At 54.5% G+C, this 23,838-nt stretch overlaps 7 protein-coding genes across 7 annotated transcripts; 4 read left to right on the forward strand and 3 right to left on the reverse strand.

Annotated features, from left to right (window-relative positions):
* Positions 1–8,139: 8,139 nt before the first annotated feature.
* B0I36DRAFT_360023 (uncharacterized protein) lies at positions 8,140–9,774 on the forward strand (the record flags this gene model as incomplete). The annotated part of the gene is made up of 4 exons (XM_046158225.1): positions 8,140–8,277; positions 9,289–9,347; positions 9,456–9,518; positions 9,636–9,774. The coding sequence occupies 4 exons, from the start codon at positions 8,140–8,142 to the stop codon at positions 9,772–9,774; spliced, it is 399 nt and encodes a 132-aa protein (XP_046014599.1).
* Positions 9,775–11,238: 1,464 nt separating this feature from the next.
* B0I36DRAFT_372494 (major facilitator superfamily domain-containing protein) lies at positions 11,239–14,002 on the reverse strand (the record flags this gene model as incomplete). Its single annotated transcript, XM_046160121.1, is given in 5 exon segments — positions 11,239–11,652; positions 11,665–12,213; positions 12,286–12,351; positions 12,361–12,733; positions 13,944–14,002. Coding segments are annotated over 5 exon segments (1,461 nt in total).
* A 222-nt stretch (positions 14,003–14,224) lies between these two features.
* On the forward strand, positions 14,225–14,474 carry B0I36DRAFT_360026 (uncharacterized protein; the record flags this gene model as incomplete). Its single annotated transcript, XM_046158226.1, has 2 exons — positions 14,225–14,323; positions 14,412–14,474. The coding sequence occupies 2 exons, from the start codon at positions 14,225–14,227 to the stop codon at positions 14,472–14,474; spliced, it is 162 nt and encodes a 53-aa protein (XP_046014601.1).
* A 377-nt stretch (positions 14,475–14,851) lies between these two features.
* B0I36DRAFT_316463 (uncharacterized protein) lies at positions 14,852–16,812 on the reverse strand. Its single transcript, XM_046153032.1, has 2 exons — positions 16,196–16,812; positions 14,852–16,129 (listed from the first exon to the last, which is right to left on the reverse strand). The coding sequence occupies exons 1-2, from the start codon at positions 16,703–16,705 to the stop codon at positions 14,885–14,887; spliced, it is 1,755 nt and encodes a 584-aa protein (XP_046014602.1). The 5' UTR covers positions 16,706–16,812; the 3' UTR covers positions 14,852–14,884.
* Positions 16,813–18,101: 1,289 nt separating this feature from the next.
* Positions 18,102–19,664, forward strand: B0I36DRAFT_81876 (phosphatidylserine decarboxylase proenzyme). The gene is made up of 5 exons (XM_046163393.1): positions 18,102–18,270; positions 18,339–18,380; positions 18,437–18,572; positions 18,634–19,192; positions 19,256–19,664. Exons 1-5 carry the CDS (start codon positions 18,211–18,213, stop codon positions 19,458–19,460), a joined length of 1,002 nt encoding a protein of 333 aa, XP_046014603.1. The 5' UTR covers positions 18,102–18,210; the 3' UTR covers positions 19,461–19,664.
* Positions 19,665–20,651, forward strand: B0I36DRAFT_81836 (uncharacterized protein). Its single transcript, XM_046163392.1, has one exon. It carries the CDS (start codon positions 19,869–19,871, stop codon positions 20,598–20,600), a length of 732 nt encoding a protein of 243 aa, XP_046014604.1. The 5' UTR covers positions 19,665–19,868; the 3' UTR covers positions 20,601–20,651.
* Positions 20,652–23,247: 2,596 nt separating this feature from the next.
* Positions 23,248–23,794, reverse strand: B0I36DRAFT_428859 (uncharacterized protein; the record flags this gene model as incomplete). Its single annotated transcript, XM_046162471.1, has 1 exon — positions 23,248–23,794. The coding sequence occupies exon 1, from the start codon at positions 23,641–23,643 to the stop codon at positions 23,248–23,250; it is 396 nt and encodes a 131-aa protein (XP_046014605.1). The 5' UTR covers positions 23,644–23,794.
* Positions 23,795–23,838: the final 44 nt, after the last annotated feature.

Genomic DNA, 23,838 nt, shown 5'->3' on the forward strand with positions numbered 1-23,838 from the left:
CTTTGACGAATACTCGATAGTAGTTCGTGAACCCTAGGAAACTTCGTATTCCTGTGACGGTGGTCGGCACTGGCCAGTTGCGTAGTGCGTCCGTCTTGCTTGTCTGCATGTGTACTTGGTTGGGTGTGATTGTGTAGCCAACGAAGTCGATTTTCTGCTTGTGGAATTCGCTCTTCTCGGGATTGATGAGTAGGTTGTGCTCCCGGAACTTGTCCAGTACCTTGCGTACGTGTTCGTAGTGTTCCTCCCGAGTTTTCGAATAGATCAGGATATCGTCAAGGTAGACTACGACGAAGTCGCCGATGAATTCCTTGAGAATCTGGTCCATCATGGTCTGGAAACTTGCGGGCGCGTTGGTGAGCCCGAAGGGCATGACGAGGTACTCGAAGTGTCCTTCTGGCGTACGGAACGCCGTCTTCCATTCGTCTCCAACCTTGATCCTGATGAAGTTGTAGGCGTCCGGCATGTCGAGTGCCGTGAACCAGTTTGCGCCGTACAATTGATCCCTGAGGACCGATATTAATGGTAATGGATATCTGTTTTTATGCGTGATCTCGTTGAGCTGTCGGTAGTCAACGCAGAGTCGTTTCTTTCCGTTTTTCTTGGGTACAAAGAGAATTGGGTAGCCGGCGGACGAAGTGGATTCTCGGATCCATCCTTTCTTGAGCATTCGTGCGAGGTACTCCTTGAGTGTTACTCGTTCGTCCGGGCTGAGTTTGTAGATGGCCTTGAACTGTGGCTCCGTGCCAGGTTTCAAGGGTATTTCGTGGTCCCATTTGGAGTGCGGGGGGAGTCCGCGGTCGTTGTCTTTGTCGAACAGGTCTGCGTAGTCGTGGTATTCTGCCGGTACTTCGCTGAGCATACTGTTGAGTTCTTCGATATGGGCTGAGGCGATCTGCATAATCATGCCTTTGATCCCGTCATCCCATGACAGTTGTCGTGCACCCCAGTCTATCCGTGGGTTGCTTTTGGCCAGCCATCCGCTGCCAAGTATGAGGTCGTCTCCTCCTATCTCAGAGATATCGAAACTGATGTCTTCGCTGTGGTTCGAGAATTGGACCCGAAGTGGTTGGGTTTCTCGCTTGATCCATCCGTCGTCGTACCCCAGTGGCCCCCCTTCGAAGTTGCGAATCCTGTATGGTTCTTCCTTGGCTCTCCACGGGATTCTGAGCTTATTGACTAGGCTCGGGCTGATGTAGGTCCCTTGGCTGCCGCTGTCGATGAGTGCTTTGCAGGTTACTCCTTCGATGAGTACTGGGACGACGGTTGGTCGTCCGTACGTGGGTACGGAAATGGTAGAGGAGGCGATTCTTAGTTCCGGCGCGCCCGAGCCTCCTGCGAGGGCCGCGGTCCTTTTTCCGCCTTGCGTTTTGCTGCTGACAGGGCGTTGTACAGGCCCTTGTCAAGCAGTCCCTCCTGCCATACTGTTTCGATGTCCGCCCAAAGGTCCTTCCGTCCTTCGTTGGGCGCGTAGTCGCGCTCCGTTGCTTCGCGAATCATCCTGCTGACTCCATCATATTCCTGAATGGTCAGGGCTGGGACGATGGCGTTTTCTGCGAAGAAGGCCATCTCCTCGTTGAGGGTCATGCATTGCTTGTCAAGGTGGCGCCTCAGAGCTTCGTTGTCTCCTGACGCGTATTCCTTGAGTCGCTGGATGCTTTCGACGATGTCGGGCACGGTGAGCTTGTTCATGTCCTCTTGAGTCTTTCGTAAGGCTTCCTTCTGCTGGTATCGGACGATCTTTCGGTAGGAATGGACCTGACACACTGGGTTCCAGCAGTCGATGGCCCTGACTTCTCCGAAAACGCAGCTGAGAGGTGTCTTCGGGTTGGACTCTAGCTCGTAGATGTGGTTCCCCATTCTCCTGACGGCCCAGTCGTTCATGGCTCCGGCGAGTAATGGGTTTGGGATAGGTAGTCCCGCTGTCCTCTCGGGGAACAGTTGATGCCTGGCCTTCGGCCCGATGTGGTCGAGGCACTGATCATGATAGCAGTGGATCCACAGTATCTGGGGGTGATTGATGTCCCCGTAGTCCATCCATCGGTGGTCCTTTGGGTTGCGCTCCGGCGCGTACTGTAGCTGCTTTGTGAACCATTGTCGGAACTTCGTTCTAGGTTCTTTGGTGGCTTTGAAGCAGAGAAGAGGGATCTGTGATTCTTCGGCGCGATACTCCTCGCCCTCGGAGTCGTGGACCTCTCCTTCTTCGTTGCTATTGATGAGAGCTGGGGTGTCGCGGTAGTTATCCCCCTCATCCTGTATTTCTGCTCCCGAGGTGTATTCTTGTTCCTCGTCAGATTGTTCCTGCTGGGTGCCTTCATAGTCGTCACTATCTTCTGGCCAATCGTCCAGCGCCTCGTCATCCGTCGGCGAGTTGGTGTCGTCGATCGTCGAGTATGCCAGGCGGTACGTTCGGGTACCTGCCCCTGGTGCACTGTTACTTGGGGTGCTCGAGTCCCTTTCCTCAGTGGCTTCTTCCAGCTCGCGGTATTCGTACGTCGCAAGTGGGTGGACGGGTGTTCCTTGCGCGTCTGGAACTTCAACTCCGTCTGAGGCGAATGCCGTGTCTTCCGCGACGGTGGCCATCCCCTCGGCATAGCTAGCCTTGATCTGTCGTGTTGGTACCGGTGTAAATGCCTTCTTTGGCTCTGGGCACTTGGGTGCGAAGTGTCCTTCTTTTCCACAGTTGTAGCAAGCCTTGCTGCGCGTATCTCTCTTGGCCTTGCTAAGGTCCATAGGTCCTGCGTGATGACCTGTGGCTGTCGTCGTCGTAGTTTTCCTAAACTGTGGACGCACGGGTTGCCTTGGGTGCGACTGGAAACGGGTGGTGTTGGCGCTCCTGGCCGGCCTTCGTTCCGTTTCTCGCTCGTGGAGTCGGCTGTCGATCCTGATCGCCATCTCGCAATATCGTCCAAAATCTCGGGGTACGTGTTCTCTGGCGGCAATGACGTCCTTGACGCCGCTCTTGAGTCCATCGTAGTAAATCTCGATCTTGGATTCCTCAGTGAGGCTGAGCTTGGTGATGATGCTTTTGAAATCGGCAGTGTAAGCGGACGCTGAGTGTGTCTGTCTCAGTTCCCTTAGACTCTTCTGTGCTTTTCGCTTCTCATCGGGGTCTTGGAACAGGGTTTCGAGTGCGCTGACATATCCGTCGAAGCTGTCGAATATCTCCTGTGTCTCTATGTCGTGTTCTTCCAGATTGGGATTGTTCATGATGCGGGCCATGAAGGGTTCGAACCAGGCTAAGGCTCTGCCGTCAAGGTATGCTGCCGCGTGTAGAATCCTGGATATCTCGTCTGGGAACTCGTTGATATACTGTCGTTGGTAGGCCTTGACTTGGGTGATGTGTCCTTTGAGTCTTCCGGGGGTGCCGTCAAACTTTCCTGGCGCCGGGTATCTGATGCGTCCGCCTATTGGTGCTTGAATGATGTTGGCTGCGGTCTGCATCGTGTGGAGTTGCTCCCGAAGTGCTTGATTTTCGGCCTGTTCTCTGGCAAGGATGGCCGCGTTGCCATTCACGGTGCCTTGGAGTGACATAATCATTTGTCTGAGTTCCTCGATCTGATTCTGGTTTTGTCCGACTGTGTCTCGAAGTCTTTGAACTTCCTCATCGTCGTCGTCGCTGTCCGGGGTCTCCATGGCAGTTCCGAGTTCCTGCGCTAGGTTCGGCGCTGGAGCGTAGGGTGGTGCTGGTGATCCGGGGTTTCGTTGTGACGCCATTACTGCGGTGTCTCCTTCTTAATTGTGAGTTGGGAGAGTGCTTCCGCAAGTCCTTCCGGTGAGGTTTTGGTGAATTCGCGTCCTGGGCACTCCGAGTTGTGTCCTTGGTACGCGGGTTGGTGACAAGTGTCGCAGATGCTTCTGTGGGTGTTCCACTGGTGGTCCGCGCAACGTCCGACGTAGATGGCGTACTTCCCACACAGGTGTTTGGTGCAGATGGGTGGTGCCTTGGGGAGTACGGCTGACGTTGGGTCCTTGATCCACGAGTTCGATCGTTCCCTTTGTAGCTCGGTGTAGTCGATAGTCACGCTCTGAGTGCGTGGGGTGTCCGAGGGAACCTGATCGAGGTGTTCTGCAAGGAGGTGCACTTGTCGTGAGAGGTCTTCGAGAAGGTTTCCGATTGAAGTGAGAAGGTGTGGTGGCAAGTTGTTCATTGTTGTGCAACTGTGGTACCTGTTGTTAGTTGATATTGCTCAGGGTGTACGTACCTGAACAAGAGCGATCAAAATGTCACGATCCTGCCTCCGGGGTCAACCGTCTGGCAGGGCGCTGGGGTTGCTGTTCTGCAGATAGGTAAAGCCTGCGCAAGATCAACTAACACTCTGCTGTCGTTCTCTCTCTGGGTTGTCGTTCGTGTCTCTTGGAAGAGATACCAGTCTCGGCAATTGACTAGTTCAAGTGTGGGTGAAACTGATACTTAGATTGATCGCTGAAGTACAAAGGTAGTGACTGTGTATCTAGGAGATCCTCCGCATCTATATATCCTTTGTCCTTCATCGTGGTCATGCCGTGCTCGTCTGACGGTCATGGTGGTTTGTTCGTGACCATCAGTCTTGGCATTCGTGACGGTCATGCAGGTGATGCATGACCGGTATCCTCCGTGCCTTATCCTTATCGTGATCCTTGCACATGCTTACATAAGAGACCTGTGACGGCACTGCCACCTGATCCGCCCTTGTCCTTGGCCTGATCCTGTGGCCTAGTTGTTTGTGCTCTTCTTTGCCCAAACAACCGTCCCCTGTTGGTCGGGTCGTCACAGCTACCGAGACACGCCGTCGGCCGCCACCCGGCTAGCGTGGTTTCCAGGAAAACCCCCTTGCCTCGTACCTGTCTGTAACCGCACGATATCGCCTAGTTCGGTATACGGGCGATGCTTTCTACTATAATACCGGTATACTTCGTTTGGACCCTATTAGTATCGCTACGCCTTCAAATAACGGCCTTATATACCTAAGTAATCGGCTATACAGTTCCGATATAGTAGTTAAGCATGGTAAAAAGTAGAGCTACCGTCCAAGGGTCTGAGGGCAAACGTGCTAACCGGGACTTAGGAGCAAGCCTTCCCGGTCTGGTATACTCTGGTTAGCGGTTTGTGACGACCCGACCAACAGGGGAACTGCTTGGGGCTGAGGTAACAAACAAGCCCAGCACAAACAAGGCCGCAGGATCAGGCCAGGGACAAGGGCGGACCAGCGAAGGCTGGCGGGGAACACATTATGTAAGCACCCACCTTATGTCAGCAGCCGACGATGAACGGTCGCACGGCGACCATCATCCGTCGGTCTTGCGACAACAAACTGTCGGCATGCGACCCAACGGTGTCGCAGGACGACGGGCACGATGAAGGACAAAGGGATATATAGAGCCAGAAGGATCTTCTAGATAGACAGTCATTACCTTTGTACTTCAGCGATCAATCTAAGTATCAGTTTCACCCACACTTGAACTAGTCACTCAATTGCCGAGACTGGTATCTCTTCCAAGAGACACGAACGACAACCCAGAGAGAGAACGACAGCAGAGTGTTAGTTGTTATTGTACAGGCTTTACCTATCTTGCAGAACAGCAACCCCAGCGCCCTGCCAGACGGTTGACCCCGGAGGCAGGATCGTGACACCGATATCTCGCTGGCGAGCCCATTTCCATGGTCCCGAGCCAGGCTCCGAGCAACCTTTCACTAGTCTTTCTCAGCTAATAATCCCGACAAGCCCTGCAACCCTTAGTACACAAGAGCGGTACCACCGCCTCGATACGTTTAACGATCAGCTGATCTACTCCGTATACGACTAGGTGTGACGACCCGACCAACAGGTCGCAAGATCGGGCCAGGGACAAGGGCAGGTCATGCACGCGGGGCAGCACACCCCTGGTTACATAAGCATCCCATTATGTCAGCCAGACGGAAGTGGATCGCTGGGATCACCACAGATCCAAGACGATCCAGGATCACCGAGGATCACCAAGGATCCAAGACGATCCAGGATCACGAGGAAACCAAGTGATCCAGGGAACCACGATGAAGGACAAAGGATATATAGCACCAGGAGGATCTCCTTGTAGACAGTCATTACCTTTGTACTTCAGCGATCAATCTAAGTATCACCCTCACCCTTCACTTGACCTAGTCACTCAATTGATCCGAGTGTGATATCTCGCAAGAGACACGAACGACAACCCCCTCGAGAACACGAGAAGCACGGAGTCAGTATTGCATGAGGTCGCTACCTGCCTTATTCAGAACATAAACCCCACCGCGCCGATCAGACGGTTGACCCCGGAGATCGGATCGTGACACTAGGGAACCCCCGATCGAAACGAGAACAGCCTAAGACCCTGTCCCTCTCCCACGCCCGCTACATACTTCCAATCGGTGCTAACGGAATCGTATTGTCGAATTCAATTACCGCTAATACTCTGGCCGAGTACTGGGGGATTCCCTCGTTCTAGTGCATATTCGCAGCTCGATCTAGAAGTAGTACAGGTTGATTAGCGACTTCGAGTATAACCCGGATACTCCGCTCTCTGTCGGTATTTGGAGTAAGCCCTCCACCGCGTCGAGTGTTCCCCAGAATGTAGTCTACGCTCGGGATACGTGTAACTGAGGATAATCCAGCTAGGAATAATAGTCTGGAAAACAATATAAATCATAGCGGTAGCATAGTGAGTCTGAATGCTAATGAATGAAGAGTTAAAGAGGAATTGATTCTAAAGCATCTGCTCTTATCATATGTAAGCCTATGATAATAAACCTATCTAATTACAAACGCGTCTATATAGATGTAAGGCCAGAGGCCTCAACGGTCCTATATAAGGTACTGGAAGCCCTAAGTACGCCGTGCGGCGTACTGCTAGATCTTTTGGTCTATTGGTCGAGCGGTTATAGGGCTCCGTTCTTACAATAGAGGCCTTGAAAGACAGCTTTTCGGTATCACTTCATCTATCGTTCCTGTTCCGCCTTGTTATAGTATTTAGATCACCAACGCGCCCCGCGCTCCTCTAGTTAGAGAAATAGCGCGGGTCCGGTAGCGGTACGCGATCCAGCTTAAAGCTACCGGGCTGTAGCTGCTGGAAAACGCCCTGTGGGTCGTACTTGCATGCGATAGCCTTGAGTTTCGCTTTGTTGGCAGAACCATAGCTGCTAACAACGTCCTGGAACTGACTAGCGTAGTTCATGTAGACAAAGCCGTTATCAACGCCGCGGGCGCGGGCCTCCTTAGTGATTTCAGTAAGAACATCGGATATGAAGCGGTGGACAGTCTCGTCGTCCGATGCGTTGCTCCACATAGAAGCCATGAGCAAAGTGCATACCACGTCCTATGCAAATCTGTGTGCTCACGTAGTAAGAGAGGCAGTCTAGGGGTCGCATGAGTCCCGGCTAGATGGATGGTGTACGGAGGGAGCGTCCACGATGCCAGAGGCCGTAGGTCTACGCCATACGACAAGGCGGTCATGGTTGGCTATCCCAGGCCAGATCCCCACAAAAATTGGGCATGCTCCAAACATGGTCTTGTCTTACACATGACGCGGACCTGTCAACGGCCCGTCACTGTTGCTCAGCAGGTGATGAAAGGCTTGTTGTTTCACCAGTTGCCGGGAATGGGGGGAGGTTCGCGGGAGACGGCACTCAACGGTACCTTGTGTGTACCTTGCCTTGTTTGGTGGAACATTGAATGGGGTGGTTTGCCATGATGCGCCACAATATGCAGACTCCCGGCTATCATCGAGTTTAGAAAGGCGCATGCTAGCCTAGAAGCTGTTGATTGGCCAGAGTAGACTGGACGGGCGAGGCTTGGATGGGGCAACTGCTATCAGTGCGGCAGCTCCGTGAAGAGCGAGCGCCTGGCGTCGAGGCCACCCCCACAGGAGAGCGAGACCTACCCCGGATTCTGCAGGGGGGGCCTGGTGTGGGGATGATGTGCTTTGCAGGCATGCCTCCCTGCCTGTGGCGCTCTTCAGCCGCATCCGCGACGGGAACCATTCTTGACAAGCACACCCACCCATGCTGGCAGACCCCTCTCAGCGACTATCAAACCCGGGCGAGGGCCAAATCACTACCGACCGCCGCACCGCGCTTGGTCCTCAGTACGCCGTCATGGGCCGTCTCTCGCCACTATAATCCTGCAGACCGGCTACTGTGTCGTAATGAGCGGCACCCCTAAAAGGAAGCGCGGGCCGGACGTGGACCCTGGTGCCGTTCCCGAGGGGGCCGACGCGGGCCGGCCTGAGCCCCTCCGGCTCGAGAGCGTCGATAAGTATCCTCGCAAGCGGGTAATGATTGCCGTATGTGTCCTGTCCCTATCGAGCTGGTCGACTCTTTACTTACTCCCGCGCCTTATTGCGCCGCCAGTGTAACCTTTGCAGATTTAGAAAGACGGTGGGTGCTAGTAACGCCAAACGCAGTCCGTTTCCGTGTGAGACAGGACCATAGCTGACATCTGTCGTTAGAAATGCGATGCGGTCCGCCCCTCGTGCTCCTTCTGCACCGACCTGGGAGTCGAATGCCATTATTGCGACGCTGGCACTCCGCAGTTAGACAGGCCAGAGCCGCTACAGAAGCCACGCGAATAGTCCTCCTCCCTCAAGGACACCATCAAGGCTCTCGACTCCCGACTTGGGATCCTCGAGGCCGACGTTAGGGAGCTACGGGCATAGTAGTATGCGTCCGCTTACCTACGGACTGATGCTTATCCGTCGCTCTGTAACAGCTACACTCCTAAGGTGCCTTCGGACAGGACGCCATTAGGCGGCCCTACGCCAAACGTTCCTAGCATCTATGATGCACTATCCCTAGTCCTGCTTTATCGTGATGCTATGAGCAGTGCAGTAGAATCTCCAAGGGAAGGTGTACTTTTTAGGAAAACGTGGCCGGAGGTGTATACCGCGCGGCTGGGTCTTCTGGCATTCTGCTGTCCGTCATACATCGATGCTCCTAGCTGGGACGACTATGGCGACTTCTATAGTAACGAGATCCGCGCTGGCGAGTAGTTCTTCGGTATGTTTGACGAATACCTGTCGTCCAACCTGGACGTGAGCAGGCCGACACTCCGTAGGCTGTAGCAGAGTTTCGTTGACTACTACCTTAGCTGGATCCCGATCCTCAAGTCAGAAATCGTTAGCTGCGTTGTTGATACCGCGTGCTCGTCGGGTTCTCCCTCGCGGGACGTTACTGGCTGTTTGGTAATGTTTATCCTCGCGGTGGGCGCTATTACCTAGGAGACGGCTAGCAATGATAATGATGATGGTAGCGGTGCTAAGCTCGCGGGGGTCGCGTACTTTGTTAACGGATGCCAGTTGCTAGAGCGGTTCTCTCTGCTTATTGAGAGTCTCGAGATTATCCACTACCGTATCTTGTAGGTAGCGTACTTTAAGCTTGCTATACGGCCGATATAAGCATGGAACGCTATTACCGCGGCGGGCAGAGACTGTAGGTATGTCCTGAGCTCTACGACGTCGCAAAGCCTGCCGCCCGCGCTGAAGGACGGCTGGAACCGCGCGTTCTGGGTTTGTTCACTGATTATCGAGTAAGTACCTCTGTTCAGTCCAACCCCCCCCCCCCTTACACATTACTTACGTACCTTCTTTCACACATAGAACCACTACTGACTAACGACCTAAAACAAAACTTTGAAAATCAAAAGCGAGCTTGAGCAGTCTCTCCGGATGCACCTAGAAGGCTACCGCGCCTTCTACGACATCATCCCGCTCCCGACTTTCACCGACGAGTATATCGGCTTCTACTTCTTCCTCGCTATGATCAGCCTGCGTAAGCTGCTCTAGGACGTGCTCGACGTTGTGGGCTACCGGTAGGGTACTGTCGTCTACGCGCCCGTCGTGACCGCCGAGCTGCACCGCCAGACCTAGGCGTGGTACGACCGGCTCCCGCCTGCGCTGCGGTTCCCGCTCGTCATCGCGCCCGCGCCGCCGCCGCTGTTCGACCCGCGTAAGAACTTCCTCCGCGGCTAGTACTTCTGCATGTTTGTCGTGCTCGAGTGGGCCTCGGTGCTGCGCGTTATGGAGGCGCATTTTCGCGGGCAAGGGGGAGGGGGGTGTCCCGCCGCCGGCGATGACGAAGGATCAAGCCCCGCGAGGAGCAGCGACAAGCTCGCGGTCGCTAGGGCGGAGGCGAGGGATTGCATCGTCCATACGGTAGCATATCTCCGCTGCGCCTAGGAGCAGCTCGCGCGGTGGAAGATGCCCGTATATATCGTGACATGGGCGTAAGTCAAACCCCCCTGCCCCGTTCTCTCCGTCTCTAGTATTTCATCCCCGACTTTCCAGAACTATTGCACATGGCCGCCCCCCTTGAAATCAAGGACCAGCTTTTTCTTACCCCCCATTTTCGGATTCTCGGATTCAACTCAAATACGCCCTTGTGCATACGCGTAGCTACGCGCGACCCTTGCTGACATGTGGTTATGGGGCCCCCCAAAAAAAGATCGTTCGCCTTCCTAGCGAAACTCCTGATATGTTACCGCTCCCCGGCCCTGGCTTATATCCCCGAGACCACGTAGCCAGAACACATTGCCGACGCGCTCGCCATGCTGCGGCCATGGAAGCACGTGTCCTTTGTAGCGCGCGGCCTGGCCCGGATGACCGCGATGTTTGAGCAGGCGCTGGCTAAAGAGACCGCCGAGCGGGAACGGGAGGCGGCAGGAGGCGGCGGCGGTGGTGGGTAAATTAGTGATGGCGTGAGCGAAACATGATTGAGGCCTCCGTGGTTATTGCAAGAGCGGATCTTCTCAAAGATAGAGTGTTCGCGAGACGGGCGTGGTTGAGGAGGACTGTTCGCGAAAGTCGACTTGTTGCGCGGGACGGCTGGGAAGGGGGCCTACTAAAATGTGGATGGCCATCGAACTTTTCCTCTAGGAGGCTTTGTCCCAACGAGCGGTGCAGACTTGCACTATCCAATGGCGCGCAGCTTTGTAAACTGTCCACTATATTACCCGAGCTTGAAAGCTTGAACAGCGCCACGAGGCAGATACCTTGCGCGTACCAGAGGTTCAATGTAGAGAGGTGGGTGACTTCGCATATCGAGCATGGTCTAGACATTGTCCGATCGTCTTGCCAACACGGATTTCTGAGCCTTCGTACTAGCTATCCGAATATGAAGCTGGACCCTTCCTTGTTGGCAGCCAGTCGCTTGTTATACATCTAAGGTCGAACATGAGAAATTCTTACTTGTCGGCACATAGATTACTTTCTTCCCTTCCTATGAAACAGCCTCGGCCTTGGTCCAATAAACTAGAACGATAGCACAGCCGTAACACTAGCTAGCGTCGCAAAGACGGCATTTATATTGCCATATCTAATGTTATCCCTGAGAATGCTAGCTACGAGCGGCCTAAGGGCTAGCCCGGAGTAGAAGAAGACCGAGTTGAAGCTATAGAGCTGTGCATAGGGCCCATTGGCGCTGAAGAAGCCCGGGTTCGCCTTGTTGTAGCGCTGTACAATGTCGCTGGCCTCGACAATGTTCGGAGACCCGATAATGGCTAGGCCGATACCGTTGAGGGCTAGCATAGCGCAAAACTGTTGAGTGGTATGCTGCTCGCTCGATGCCTTAGCGGCTTTACTCGGTATGCGTAGAAGGGCGAGCGTCGGGACGAGATATCCAAAGCTAATCACCGCAGCTGGCTTTGTGCCGTACTTGTCTACTGCCTATCCTGCTACCGGTCCTAGGATTAAGTATGGAATGTCGAGGGCGATGAAGAGTAAGCTAGCTTCTAGGGACGAGAAGCTTAGGAGGTCTTTGGCTTCTATAGGGATGGTCGCGTTGAAGACGGAAAGAAGGGATGCCTGAACGAAGGTAAGGGAGAGGGCTATGGGGAGCCGTGGGTTGCGGAAGTAGTAGAGAAGGGGGAGCGCGTGGACGATTCGGCTAGGCTCGTCGTGGATCTTGTACTTTTCGTCGTTATCGTTGTTACTTTTTGGTAGAAGAGTACTCTCTTCGTCCGGCTGGGAAGGATCGCCGTTGCTAGTACTGTTATCTTTAACACTCTGGCCCCTCGTATTAAAGTTACGAGGGTTTGAGTAACTGTCGTCTAGAGACGGATCGTACTTAATGGCTGTCTTGCGCTCGATGATGAGCAGCCGTATAACGAAGTCTAGCGTAAGGACGGCGGAAGCTATACCGAATACTCCTCTATAGCTTGTCTTGTCGTATAGTATACTACTGAGAATAGGCGCTAAAAGCTCCCTAACGGAAATGAACGAGAAAATCTGCTATATGGTTAGCTACTTGTTATGCCTTGTAATGGGATAAAACTATGTAAAATGGGTACTCCTACTTACCGAGCCTATCACCTTGCCCAAGTTTTCTGCCCTGACCGTATCGAGCACTATGGCTAGGCCGATAGTCTAGATAACAGTAGCACTGATCCCCTGAAGGATTCTCGCCACGACGAGTACGCTAATGCTCTGTCTAACGGTAAGCATGATAGTGGTAAGGAGTAGCGCTGTGAGCCTATAAAGAAAGGGTGCCTGGCGTGAGTTTGTGCGGTCTGCGATCCAGCCGGCAGGTATGGAGAAGAGGACAGAAGCTCCGGCGTAAGCTGCTAGCAGCCTAGAGATATAAGTTTGGACGTCTCCGTCCGGGATGTTGAGCCGCTCTTTGAGCATGAACGGAAGCACTGGGACAACAAGGCCGTAAAGGAACAAATCAGTGACGAGACTAATGGCCACTGTAGCGATGATAAAAGTTCGTTTTGAGCGCCATCGCAACGCCCAAGGCGGATTGTCACTGGAGAGCCAGGAGAACATGATGAGCACTTTTTTGTCGTTCTAGCGAAGGGCCGTTCGAGCTATTGGGACTTCAAACGAGGAATTTGCGAAGAATTTCGAAGAGGAACAAGAAATCTGTGCCTTAATGACGATGTAGGAAATTGTTATCTCGGGCGAGACGACATGGAGGCAGCCCACGCGGCCGGCTTCGCGGTCGGCCGACTTTGTGGGCGCCCTGCAAGTGTTTGAGTCTGCGCTGGCTTGCGGCACGGCTGACGGCATGGTCCGGCTGTGGGATCTGCGAAGTGGCCAGGTTCATCGCAGCCTGGTTGGCCACACCGGCCCGGTGACGTGCCTGCAGTTTGACGATGTGCATCTCGTGACGGGCAGTCTGGATCGCAGCGTGCGGGTGAGTTTTGCCAGTCCTGTGTCTACTACCGGTTTCTCAAGTCCATTTTGCTGACGATTTGTGTTTCTAGATATGGGATCTGAGGACTGGCTCCATCTTTGACGCTTTCGCCTACGACAATCCGGTGACGAGCATGATGTTTGACGCACGGCGCATTGTGAGCGCGGCGGGCGAGGACGTTGTCAAGGTGTATGACAAGATGGAATCGCGGCAGTGGGACTGCGGCGCGGGCATCACGCAAGCCGAGGAGAACAGGACGCGAGATGTTGTCATCGACCGCTCCTCATACGTGCTGATTTCTGCCCCCTTTCCGCTGGGCGGATGAGCTCAGGATTAGTCTGCGCAGCATAGGCGCCCGAGCGGCCATCAATCCAATGTTGGTGTTTGCGTTGACAAGAAGCGACGCGATGAGACGCAGATGCGCCCATTATTGAGTTCTGGCTGCGTACAAGGCGCGTGATCTGCTTTTGTTTTCATCTCATCGTTCTTCAGAATCTGCAACTAGGCAGATGTCAAGCGGCTACCGTCCACGTTGGCTGCATATTCGTCACCATACGTGCTGCCTGCCCACTCCTCGTGTCATGGTCGTTGTTCCGACCAGATGTGCAGTCCCGTGAAGTGGGAATGACAGACAGATGCAAAGCGGTCTCGCCAATTATAAGTGATGTTGTGTCGCGGTGCATTGCGGCGAGAAAGGCGTTCGGCACGGTTCGTCTTTAGTTTCGACTCCTGGGTTGTCTGGAGACTTCTGGCTAGAACGGCCACAACTTCCCAGTTGTCATAATGTCATTGAGAAATAGCTTCGCCATCAGCTCTAGACAGACAATATTGTGCTGAATAGTCGGACGCACGCTGGAGGGCTTCCAAGATGCCCCGCATTGCAGCGAATCGGGCGGAGAGAAGCGGAGCAGGAGGTTTCGAGTTCCGGCACGGCCGTTCCCGGGATGCCCGACCCGCGCCGTGCGAATGACTCGGCTCCGCGTCGGGCCGGTCATCGGCGCTTGCGCGACTTCTCAGCAACCGCAGCACCGTTCAGAGCAGAAAAAACGGGACACATCTCCATGCTCGCCATACATTAGACTTCGAGCTCACCTGCCCATCATGACCGTCAACCGCATCACCCTCTTCAAGATTGCCGACGCGGCCGCCCGGCAAAAGCTGGTCGACATCTACAAGACCCTCCAGCAGAGGGCGCTCAAGGTCAGCCTCCACCCGCTTTTCCCCCCGTCCCGGCTCACGTTTGATGCCTCCAACCCCATCCATCCAGATCTAACAAACACCTCCCCAGGACGGCAAGCCGTACATCCTCGCCGCCAAGGCCGGCAGCGCGGCCCCCGACCAGCGCTCTTAAGGGTACACCTTTGCCGTGCAGACGACGTTTGCCTCGGCCGAGGACATGGCATACTATGACAACGGCTGCGCCGCTCACGCGGAGCTCAAGGGGTATGTCAGGACTGTGAGCGAGGGGAACATGGTCGTGTACTTCGAAGACGCGCTCGCCTGAGACCTATGCTGCGGTGGTGTCCTGACGGCGCGGTTGGAGAGGCTGGTGGTTGTCGCCGGCTACCATGGGCTTAAGGCGGAATTGGTTGCATTTGATCATATATGCTCGAGTATTGTTCGAACGGAACTTTCTGTGCGATTCTGGAAGGCCGCGTGGTCACTCTGGAATTATTCCTAGTAGTCATCACTCGCAGTATAGAGCCAGCACAAGATGGTGTGCGGCGTCATGGAGCCCAAACTTCACTAAATTATTATTCGCTACACGCTGCGCTTATCAAAATGCAAATCAAACAACCCAGAGCTCCCCAGTGGCGTGGCCCGATACATCCACAGAGCCCCAGACGCCCCGTCACCATCCTCGTCATCGCTCTTTTCCCCCTTCACCGCGCGCCCGCTCCTCCTCCCACGGACGCTCCCAGCAGCCATAGTCAGCTGCCTCAGCACCTGCGCCTGCGCGACCATGTCGTCCGGCGGCACCGCCACGCGGAACGCCCACACGGCGACGCCGACCTCGAACACGAGCTGCGCGGCCACGGCGCCGATCAAAATCGCCATGATGATATCCCAGTGCTTGACGGTCAGGTTCTCCCCGCGCGCGGGCGCTGTGCTGCCCGAGATGACCTGTGGGTCGTTGTACTCGGCGATGGCGGCGACCGTGCCGATGGCAAACTGCGAGAGCAGGAGGCTCATGGAGGCCGCGCTGCCGTTTGTCGGCATGCCGAAGAAGGACTCGGCGGGGAAGGACTGGTACTGGGACACGGCGCTGTCGTTGGCGAGGGAGGACGTCGATACGCCTTGCAGGGCGATGGCGCCCGCCGCGAGGACGCGCACGGTGTCGCTGATCTCGTGCTCGCGCCGGGTCGTGTTGGCGATGGTCGAGACGGTGGTGTTGCAGGTGTAGAACCAGGGGTCGGTCGCGGAGGCCTCGAACGCCGTGATGGGGACGCAGCCGGGCCCGCAGGTCTGGGTCGTGTTGATCATGTAGGATGTCTGGTCGGTGCCGCCGTTCGAAGCCTGGCCTAGGTTGATGACGCTCGGATCGGACGGGTCCGTGGAGATGATGGTGAGCTGGCTACCGCGGCCGTCGCCGCCCTGGGTGACGCGTGCGCTGCGGCAGGCTGTCGAGGCGTCTATGGAGCGCGAGGTGATGATGGCGAGCGCGTTTGTGCCGTCTGCGGCGACCGAGGCGGCTGACGTCTCGCGGAAGACGTAGCGGGAAGAGCTGTCGCCGATGAAGAGGATTGCGTCGCCGGGTGCGTAGATGCTTCCTGGTGCTTTGATGGCGTCGATGGAGCTGAGCGTGTAGGCGGACGAGATCAGCCCGTAGCTGTGCGCCGTGAATTGCTGCGCGTTGAGCTCGGCTGACTTTGACGGCAGGAGCTTGGTCGTCTGGACGGTGCTCATGTCGGCAATGAGTATGTCCCCAGGCACCGTGAGGGCCTGGCCAGTGGCCGTGTCTACAGAGTAACAGAGGCCTAGTGATGCCACGGCAATCTGCGAGCCCTGCGCGCATGAGACAGGCCCGACGTCAGTGGTGGATGCCCAAATGGCTCAGACTGGGCGACGTACGAGCAGCAAGAGGACCCATGCCGCGACGGCAACGTGGATCGTGAGCCGGTGGGACGTGAACGCCAGGCCGAGCAGGTGGGTGAGCTTGTCGGCCTGCAGGATCCGCTCAACCTTGTGCCGCGAGCGGTAGCGTTGAGCCAGCAGGCACCAGCGCAGATCCCGGATAATGTCGTCGAGGCTGCTGGTGATGGCGAGGCCAAGGGCGATGGAGAGCCCCGTGACGACCGTGTTGAAGACCTTCTTGGCGGCCTTGTCCATGACGGGCACTTCGGAATAGTGGTAAAGGACTCCAACCAGAGACGCCACTACTGCCAGCGTCACCAGCCATCTCGAGAGGCACCGCGCAGTCGCCTGAAGAACGGTGCGTCGCTTGGTCGCGAGGCCCAGTGGTGCCAGGGCCATGTCTGGCCTGGTCGTCTTGTCAGTCGGCATTTCGTCTTGATGGTCGTCCTGGAAAGTCGAGGTGCGCAGTGGGCGCAGCTCAACCGAAGCCGTGTCGTTCGCCGCCATGAACTAAACCTTGGAATGGAACTATGGCATTGTGGTCTGAGGATAGAAAAAATGGTGCTCGAGTGGCAGTGATCAGCCAGAGGGGGGTGCACGTCGGGACACTTTTAATATGACCGCGGGACATTCGGGAGACGCAGCCCCGGTTGTGGGATGCCATGCCCGTGCTCGGTGGATTTTGAGCTGGTCAAGGTTCGGCCTAGTGGTGCTTCTAGACTTAGCCCTCCGGCAGATGGGCCATGGCTTATACGACCCCTGATCGCGAGGGACTGACATGGATCCCCGGTATAGCCAGGCCGCTACAGACCGGCGACACACTGGGACCGCCGCAGCCGGGCGGCACAGCCTCAATGACCCAAAGCCGCAGGTCGGGCGGCTTCGCCGGGCGGCGTGGCTGTCTTTGCCTGACTCGGAACCCCATAAGAGATCAAAGTAAGGTCCCCCCACTGCTCATTTCACGCGCGCACGGGCATCTGATTGGTCCAAGCAGGATATAGCACGAGAGGACCTTACTCCGTACGCCGCAGCTGATGCTAAAACAGCCTGCACGAGCACTGCTAACGTTAGTGTAACTTTGTTGTGTCAAGGATGCTGAGCCTGCTGAAATTGGCCAGGACTCCACAAGCCCACTGAATAATACAAGCAAGCATTGCGGGTAGTCCTCGCACTTCACGAGATCGTTACAATCCTTGCGCGTAGAACACTCCAAGCCAATGCCATGGCTGTATAGCGACTGACGTTTCACGAATGTCGAGGCGGATTCATAGCGATTCTGCGTCTGCATCGTCAGAGACAACCATGACAACGCGGTCATGGAGGGACTCGTCACTCGAGGCGCCTAGTACAGGCTCGTTACGGGTTTTGAGTTCTTACTTGGTCTCGGATCATGCAACATCGGATCAAGTCAGCCCCTCTTCATTTCATACAAGCCTTTTCGCTTCGTGCGGTCCAGCATTTCCCCCGCATGAACCCCTGTGCCACAGCCCCCTGCCGAGTCTGTGACAAAGTTTAAAGGAACGGAGGAGCCCCACTCGCACCAGAAAAACTACAGGCATGTGGAGAGCAGTAAGTTAGTTACTCTCTTAGAAGTAAGTAATATTATGAAATACAAAGTTGCATCAGTTTTGGTAAAGAATTGAATTAACTAATTAGAATTTTTAGAAAGTCTAGAATTAAGGTGTAAAATTGAGTGGTCCTCAAGGTGGTCTGGTCCTGAAAGTGATAGATTACGTTAACGACTTTGATGTGACCTGAAAACCTGACGTCATTATGATGCCCTCGGTGGAGCAGTGACACGAGGATGACTTCACACCGAGTTTAGCGCCGTCAAGGCCCAGCAAGTAGCCATTTTCCTTATGTGACGTCATGCTCCCATTGCCGGAAACATTTCTATCCTTAGGCGCAGAGAAGCAAAACCCGATTCTCGGGGTCATTGTCCCCCAAACCGCATCGTTGTTTAATTGATTGACCAAGTTATAGACCAGACACGGAGCGGCCGTTAGGACGAAATGGCGATTATGGGAGTCAGAGCGATCTTCCACTGGACCCTGGACTACCTGCTGTCCTGGGTTCGTTTAGTAAGGCCCAAACGGTCATCCAACAGCAGCTTGGTGGGTTTAGCTGACTTGCAGCCAAGGCCCAAAACAACGAATACGGTTGGAAGTCGTTCGACCGAAAGGTGAGTGTCTCCGCGTTACTTCTTGTGCCAAAGAACGCTCGACCAATACCTCGCAGACCGGGCGGATCGTCCGAGAGCAGCAACCGCTCACGAAGAAGCTGCGGCTGTTGCTTCTCTTCAACCCCCTAACTGAATGGATTGACACCACTCACGCGATGCGGCTTTACATTCACAACAAGTCCTTGAAAAAGGGTACAACTCGCAGACCCCCGGGGCTGGACAGAGGAATTGAGACTAACGCGATCCGCGCCAGGGAAGAAAGAGGGCACTCCTGCCTCGCATAAGCAGATCAAGAGTTTCGTTGAGACCTACGGTATCAATATGAAAGACTTCGACCCCTCGGATATCTCGCGGTATGGCACCTTCGAGGATTTCTTCGTCCGGTGTCATGCCAAGGGTTCGCGACCGATCCATGAGCCTGACAACGCAGGCTCCGCCGTCGTAGTAGCCGACAGCCGAGTCGTCGCGTACGAGACGGTGGCAGAGACCAAGCGACTCTGGATTAAGGGGGCAGACTTCAGCATCACGAACGTGGTCATGGACACGCTCCTCGGCGCCCAGTTCGACGGTGCTGCTGTGGCATCATTCCGGTTGTCGCCCCAGGACTACCACCGCTACCACTCGCCGGTTAAGGGACGCGTCAAGCTGTTTCGAAGCATGCCGGGAGACTATTACCAGGTTGACGCAATTGCGCTGCACAGCAAGGTCGATATCCTCACACGAAATGCGAGGGACTACGTCGTCATCGAGACTGATGAGTTCGGCGACGTGCTCTTCGTGGCAATTGGCGCGACAGAGGTGGGGACCGTCAAGTGAGTCTCTTTTGGCTTCGTCCCTGCTGCGATGTTAGAACACTAACGGGTGTTCTCCGCTAGCATGCATGAGAAGTGGCGAAAACCCGGCGCCGAGATCCAGAAGGGCGAGGAGCTTGGCATATTCCAGTTTGGTGGCTCCTCCATCATCGTGGCTTTCGAAAGGGGCCGGATTCTGTTCGACAAGGATTTGCTGGATCTCAGTAAGAATCGCATCCAGGTTTCCGTCGAGGTGGGCATGAGCTTAGGCACCGCGAAAAGGGTTTGAATTGTCCATGGAAAGATGGACGGGCGCACACCCGAGGCAGTGTCAATGATCCTTACCTAGAGTATCTGCTGATCCTGGCAACATCCTCCATCCCAAGACAGTTCGACCACCGCGGATGAGGCGGGCTGCAGAGGTCCCGAGGTCTACAGCAAGCATTTGCAGCCCCTTCCAGCTCGTTTACGCCACGCTCCATGGTCTGGCAGTTTCCCAATGAAGTCCTCACCTTTCTAATCATTTCTCGACTCGTCATCTACTAGACGGCTATCTAGTTAGGCGGGTACATGGGAAGCACCGTACGGTCAGCATGGTAACCGGCTGCTGGAATTTGATCGAGGTACACAACCCGCCCCAGAGACGTCGCCATGAACCTTTAAATCTTGGAAACCCGAGTGGCTAAATCTCGCACGGATGTTCGAGACGATGTCGTGTGCCACATTCATCCCAGCCGTTCGCCCGACGTTGGTCAACACACACAATGCTTTCACGGCAGCAGGGGCAGTGAAGACGCTTGCCGAAAATGTGCAGGGATTATCCCTCTTGGTAATACATGTTCCCCTTCCGCCCAGTGGTGACTCTCCTCCACAAAGGTGGTTCCAAGGTTTCCCACAATCGCCGGAAGAATCAATGTGTCACACGCCGAGTCCGGCCCGTCTCGCTCGGCTGCCCAAGGGCGGTCGAATATGCATCGGCAAGGTGGCATCAGGAAGCAGCGCTCGTTATACTGGCCTGGCCATTGACCAAGTTCCTGATATGAAGCATACTCCCGAGATTCGCCTACGTTTTCAAGCTAGGATGCGGCACATCTTCCCCAACAGCTTGCCTACTTGCCGATCGGGGACATTAGTTCTATGCTGGTGGTCGATTAGTGCTCGTAAGGATTGTTACGTGCCGTACCTCCATTCTTGTACTCAGCAGTGTCGACCACGTCTTGAAGTTAAGGACTATAATAAGCAGCTAGTGCCTTTGATACTTGGAGTGCATGTTATGAGTAACGTCGACCTGCGAGATGTGTCGTCGCTCGTACTGACTGGGCTCATTTCTAGGCAAAGAGTGATCAAGCGATGGAAGTCACAGGTTCTGCGCTCGAGGGTGCATGCACAGACCATATGGGAAAAGGATGAAAGGCATCCATCCAGCTGATCGAGCCGTGTTTGGCCAGTCCGTCTCGTCGCGGTTCGGACAAGCCGCGACCATGTGCTCTTTCGCTTCTCCAGCGATCCGGGGTGCCCTCTGTCCTTAACATCAGCGTAGCCAGTGGAGCATGCTCGCGGCAAGGCAGCTTGCACTCGGAGTTCTGATTTTCGTCCACATGAGTATTGAGGTCCTCATCGTGGCTCTTCCGCTCCGTCCTGTGTCAAGGTTGCAAATGAAGATGGCAAAAAGGATGAAGTCGATCGCGTGGTTCTCGATGGGCTTAGTGTGAGCAAACAACATTTCCTGGCCCTCGATCTCCACAGAAAACTGATTCTAAGTGTGGCCTTCAGACAGGTGATACTGAGCGCACTGCGATTCGAATTCCTACAACAGATTGAACCTTCCAACATCACCGGAACCTTGCTGCCCACGATTCTCCTTGGAATAATCGAGCTTAACATAAGCCTATTATGCATAAACCTGCCGACGGGGTACCATTACCTGCATGCCGACCGTGGCGAAAGAAAGCCGGCTGCTACCTGCCTCGGAGATAATCATAGGGAACAAGGGTACCTAATGCACTACTTCAACTCCAACACTTGCGTACCCGATCTTAGTAGGGCACCTTCTCGCGCTACAGCCATGACCAGCGATGATGGTCTCTGTACTGAGCAAGATCCCCAGTTGAATGAAACTGTGCCTCAGGCTATGGTTTAATATATAGTAGGATAAACGTGCTATAGATTATCAAAGTTGAAGTTGAGGAGGAATATTGTGCTTGAAATGTGCACGCTCTCATCTCCCTCGAAGCGAACACTTGGCAATAGGCCCTTGGCGTGGGTGCAGGTGCGAAGTGCCTAGAGATAACGATGATGAAGTTCTTTGCATGGAGATCTGTCTTGGCTACTGTATTGTCGCCAGGAACTGTGAGGAGACCATTGGGCTTTAGTACATGCTTGATTACAGCGCGCGCCTGAGAGACGACCGTTCTGGTTGGTAATAGCTATAGACTTTCGGCCAAACCGTGCTCAATCGATTGTGATAAGGACAGCCCATGCCATCGATCGACGTGGAAGAAGGACAATGATGAATTCTCGCTCTCTCCTACAGGCAGTCTGTCCAACATGAACGGAATATCAGAGTGTGACCGACCTAGTGCAGCCATGACTAACTGTGATATAGTTACGAATGATCAAGATTACCATATTTGTGGGTGGGAACAGACGCAGTATCGCACGCAGTGCGCTGCCTCTTTTCTCGAGGACTGAGAGGGCTCTCGGGGCAGGGACGCTGCAGAGGCTACATGATCAAGGCATAGATTCAAATATGCAGTGTATGCCGGTCAGCATGAATACAGTATTGTACTTGAAAGTATTGGGGCTTACCAGCGGCGCCTCACCATATGAAGGCACATGACTTGTTGGGTAGCTTCGGTGGAATTTTGCGCCAATGGGGAGCTGCGCTGGCTACCCCGGTGACGACATTTGCTGCCCCAGGCCAGGTCCAATTGATCCTCGTCACAAGGGCGGCGGCCCCATGCGAAATATGCAGTTAGAACCGGGGAAGAAGTGCCTGTGCAGTCGTCCTCTTGCGGCATTGCGTGTCCCCATAGTAAAAGAGCCGGGCATCGGGCTATCGGCAGTCCGGCACTTCTTACATGCTGATTACGCGCGAAGTTAGAACTAGGTCTTGTTCATACCGTCCAAAGTACTAAAATAGTTCTGTAAGCATAAAACCGAAGTTTAACTTAGCACCACCAACGTTAAGTGAGTAGCCCGGGAAATAAGACCGCCAGATGGAGCACTAAGTAAGTTTCTTCATTATTAGATAATACGGATTTATTTATTTTCTTTTTTATAACTTAGGGACCGGCTAACTGTCACGATCCTGCCTCCGGGGTCAACCGTCTGGCAGGGCGCTGGGGGTTGCTGTTCTGCAGATAGGTAAAGCCTGCGCAAGATCAACTAACACTCTGCTGTCGTTCTCTCTCTGGGTTGTCGTTCGTGTCTCTGGGAAGAGATACCAGTCTCGGCAATTGAGTGACTAGTTCAAGTGTGGGTGAAACTGATACTTAGATTGATCGCTGAGGATGAAAGGCTAAACTAATTACTCTGGGGCATTCAGCCCCTTTATGTATTCTTTCCTCCTCATCGCTCATGTCATGTTTGTGGTGACAAACACGAACAAACACCAACAAACCGTCAGTGGATCACTGGTCCGGGTTTGTGGATCACCGTGATCCGGTTGGTGGATCACTGTGATCCTGGTGTGAGGCTCACTGGCTCACCTAGTGAGCCGGTGATCCTTCCTATCGATAACCTTGCTGACATAAGGAGATTTCTTACGTAACCTGGGGTGTGCCCGTCCCGCGTGCATGACCTGCCCTTGTCCTTGGCCCGATCCTGCGACCTGTTGGTCGGGTCGTCACACTACGTTATAACGCTACTCGGTGGGATTCTTCTTGTCTTGGAACATCCTTAACTAGAAACCCGGGTACGTACCACTGTGTCTACATGTACATTATTAAAGGGGGGCGGTACTGTGCATGCGAGCATGTGCGAGTTCCTAAACCGCCGGCACGAGAATCGGAGTTGCACCGCCCTGAGCTTGGGCAACAACATTTGATCACTCTCACGAATGATGGCTCGCATTCTCATGCACGGGCGCATGAAAGCGAAGTTGCAAGTAAGGTCGCTGAGTCCAGATTTAACAGGATTGGCTGGCTTAGAGATTTATGAATTCCTGTCAGCCTGCAGGCGGGAACAGTCACCAAGTTGTGTGCTTCGAGATCTGCTTCAGGACTTGTGAACAGTAGTTTACTACGCTTGCTGTCCTTGCCTTTGCGGTCCTTGCCTTTGGACTCCTTGCCTTTGGACTCTTTACCTTTGCGGTGCTTGCCTTTAGACTCTTTGCCTTTGGACTCCTTTGTGACGGCCCGACCAACAGGGGAACTGTTTGGGGCTGAGGTAACAAACAAGCGCAGCACAAACAAGGCCGCATGATCAGGCCAGGGACAAGGGCGGGTCAGCGAAGGTTGACGGACGCACATTAGGTAATCACCCAATCTTACGTCAGCAACCGACGCTGGGCAGTCGGCATGCGACGACAACCAGTCGGGATGCGACCACCAGCTGTCGGCATGCGACGCATCGTCGTCGCATGACTAGGAACCACATCGATGAAGGACAAAGATATATAGGACGGAGGATCTCCTTGTAAACAGTCATTACCTTTGTACTTCAGC

Source organism: Microdochium trichocladiopsis (assembly GCF_020744255.1).
Source record: "Microdochium trichocladiopsis strain MPI-CAGE-CH-0230 chromosome Unknown B0I36scaffold_3, whole genome shotgun sequence".
Classification (NCBI taxonomy): domain Eukaryota; kingdom Fungi; phylum Ascomycota; class Sordariomycetes; order Xylariales; family Microdochiaceae; genus Microdochium; species Microdochium trichocladiopsis.

Excerpts from the sequence above, each read along its gene's own strand:
- B0I36DRAFT_316463 (XM_046153032.1), bottom strand. The coding sequence starts at position 16,705 with ATGGCGGCGAACGACACGGCTTCGGTTGAGCTGCGCCCACTGCGCACC. Across the intron at positions 16,130-16,195 it reads CATGGGTCCTCTTGCTGCTC|GGCTCGCAGATTGCCGTGGC; the intron begins GTACGTCGCCCA and ends TCATGCGCGCAG.
- B0I36DRAFT_81876 (XM_046163393.1), top strand. The coding sequence starts at position 18,211 with ATGGCGATTATGGGAGTCAGAGCGATCTTCCACTGGACCCTGGACTAC. Across the intron at positions 18,271-18,338 it reads TGGACTACCTGCTGTCCTGG|GCCCAAAACAACGAATACGG; the intron begins GTTCGTTTAGTA and ends CTTGCAGCCAAG. Across the intron at positions 19,193-19,255 it reads ACAGAGGTGGGGACCGTCAA|CATGCATGAGAAGTGGCGAA; the intron begins GTGAGTCTCTTT and ends GTTCTCCGCTAG.
- B0I36DRAFT_81836 (XM_046163392.1), top strand. The coding sequence starts at position 19,869 with ATGTTCGAGACGATGTCGTGTGCCACATTCATCCCAGCCGTTCGCCCG.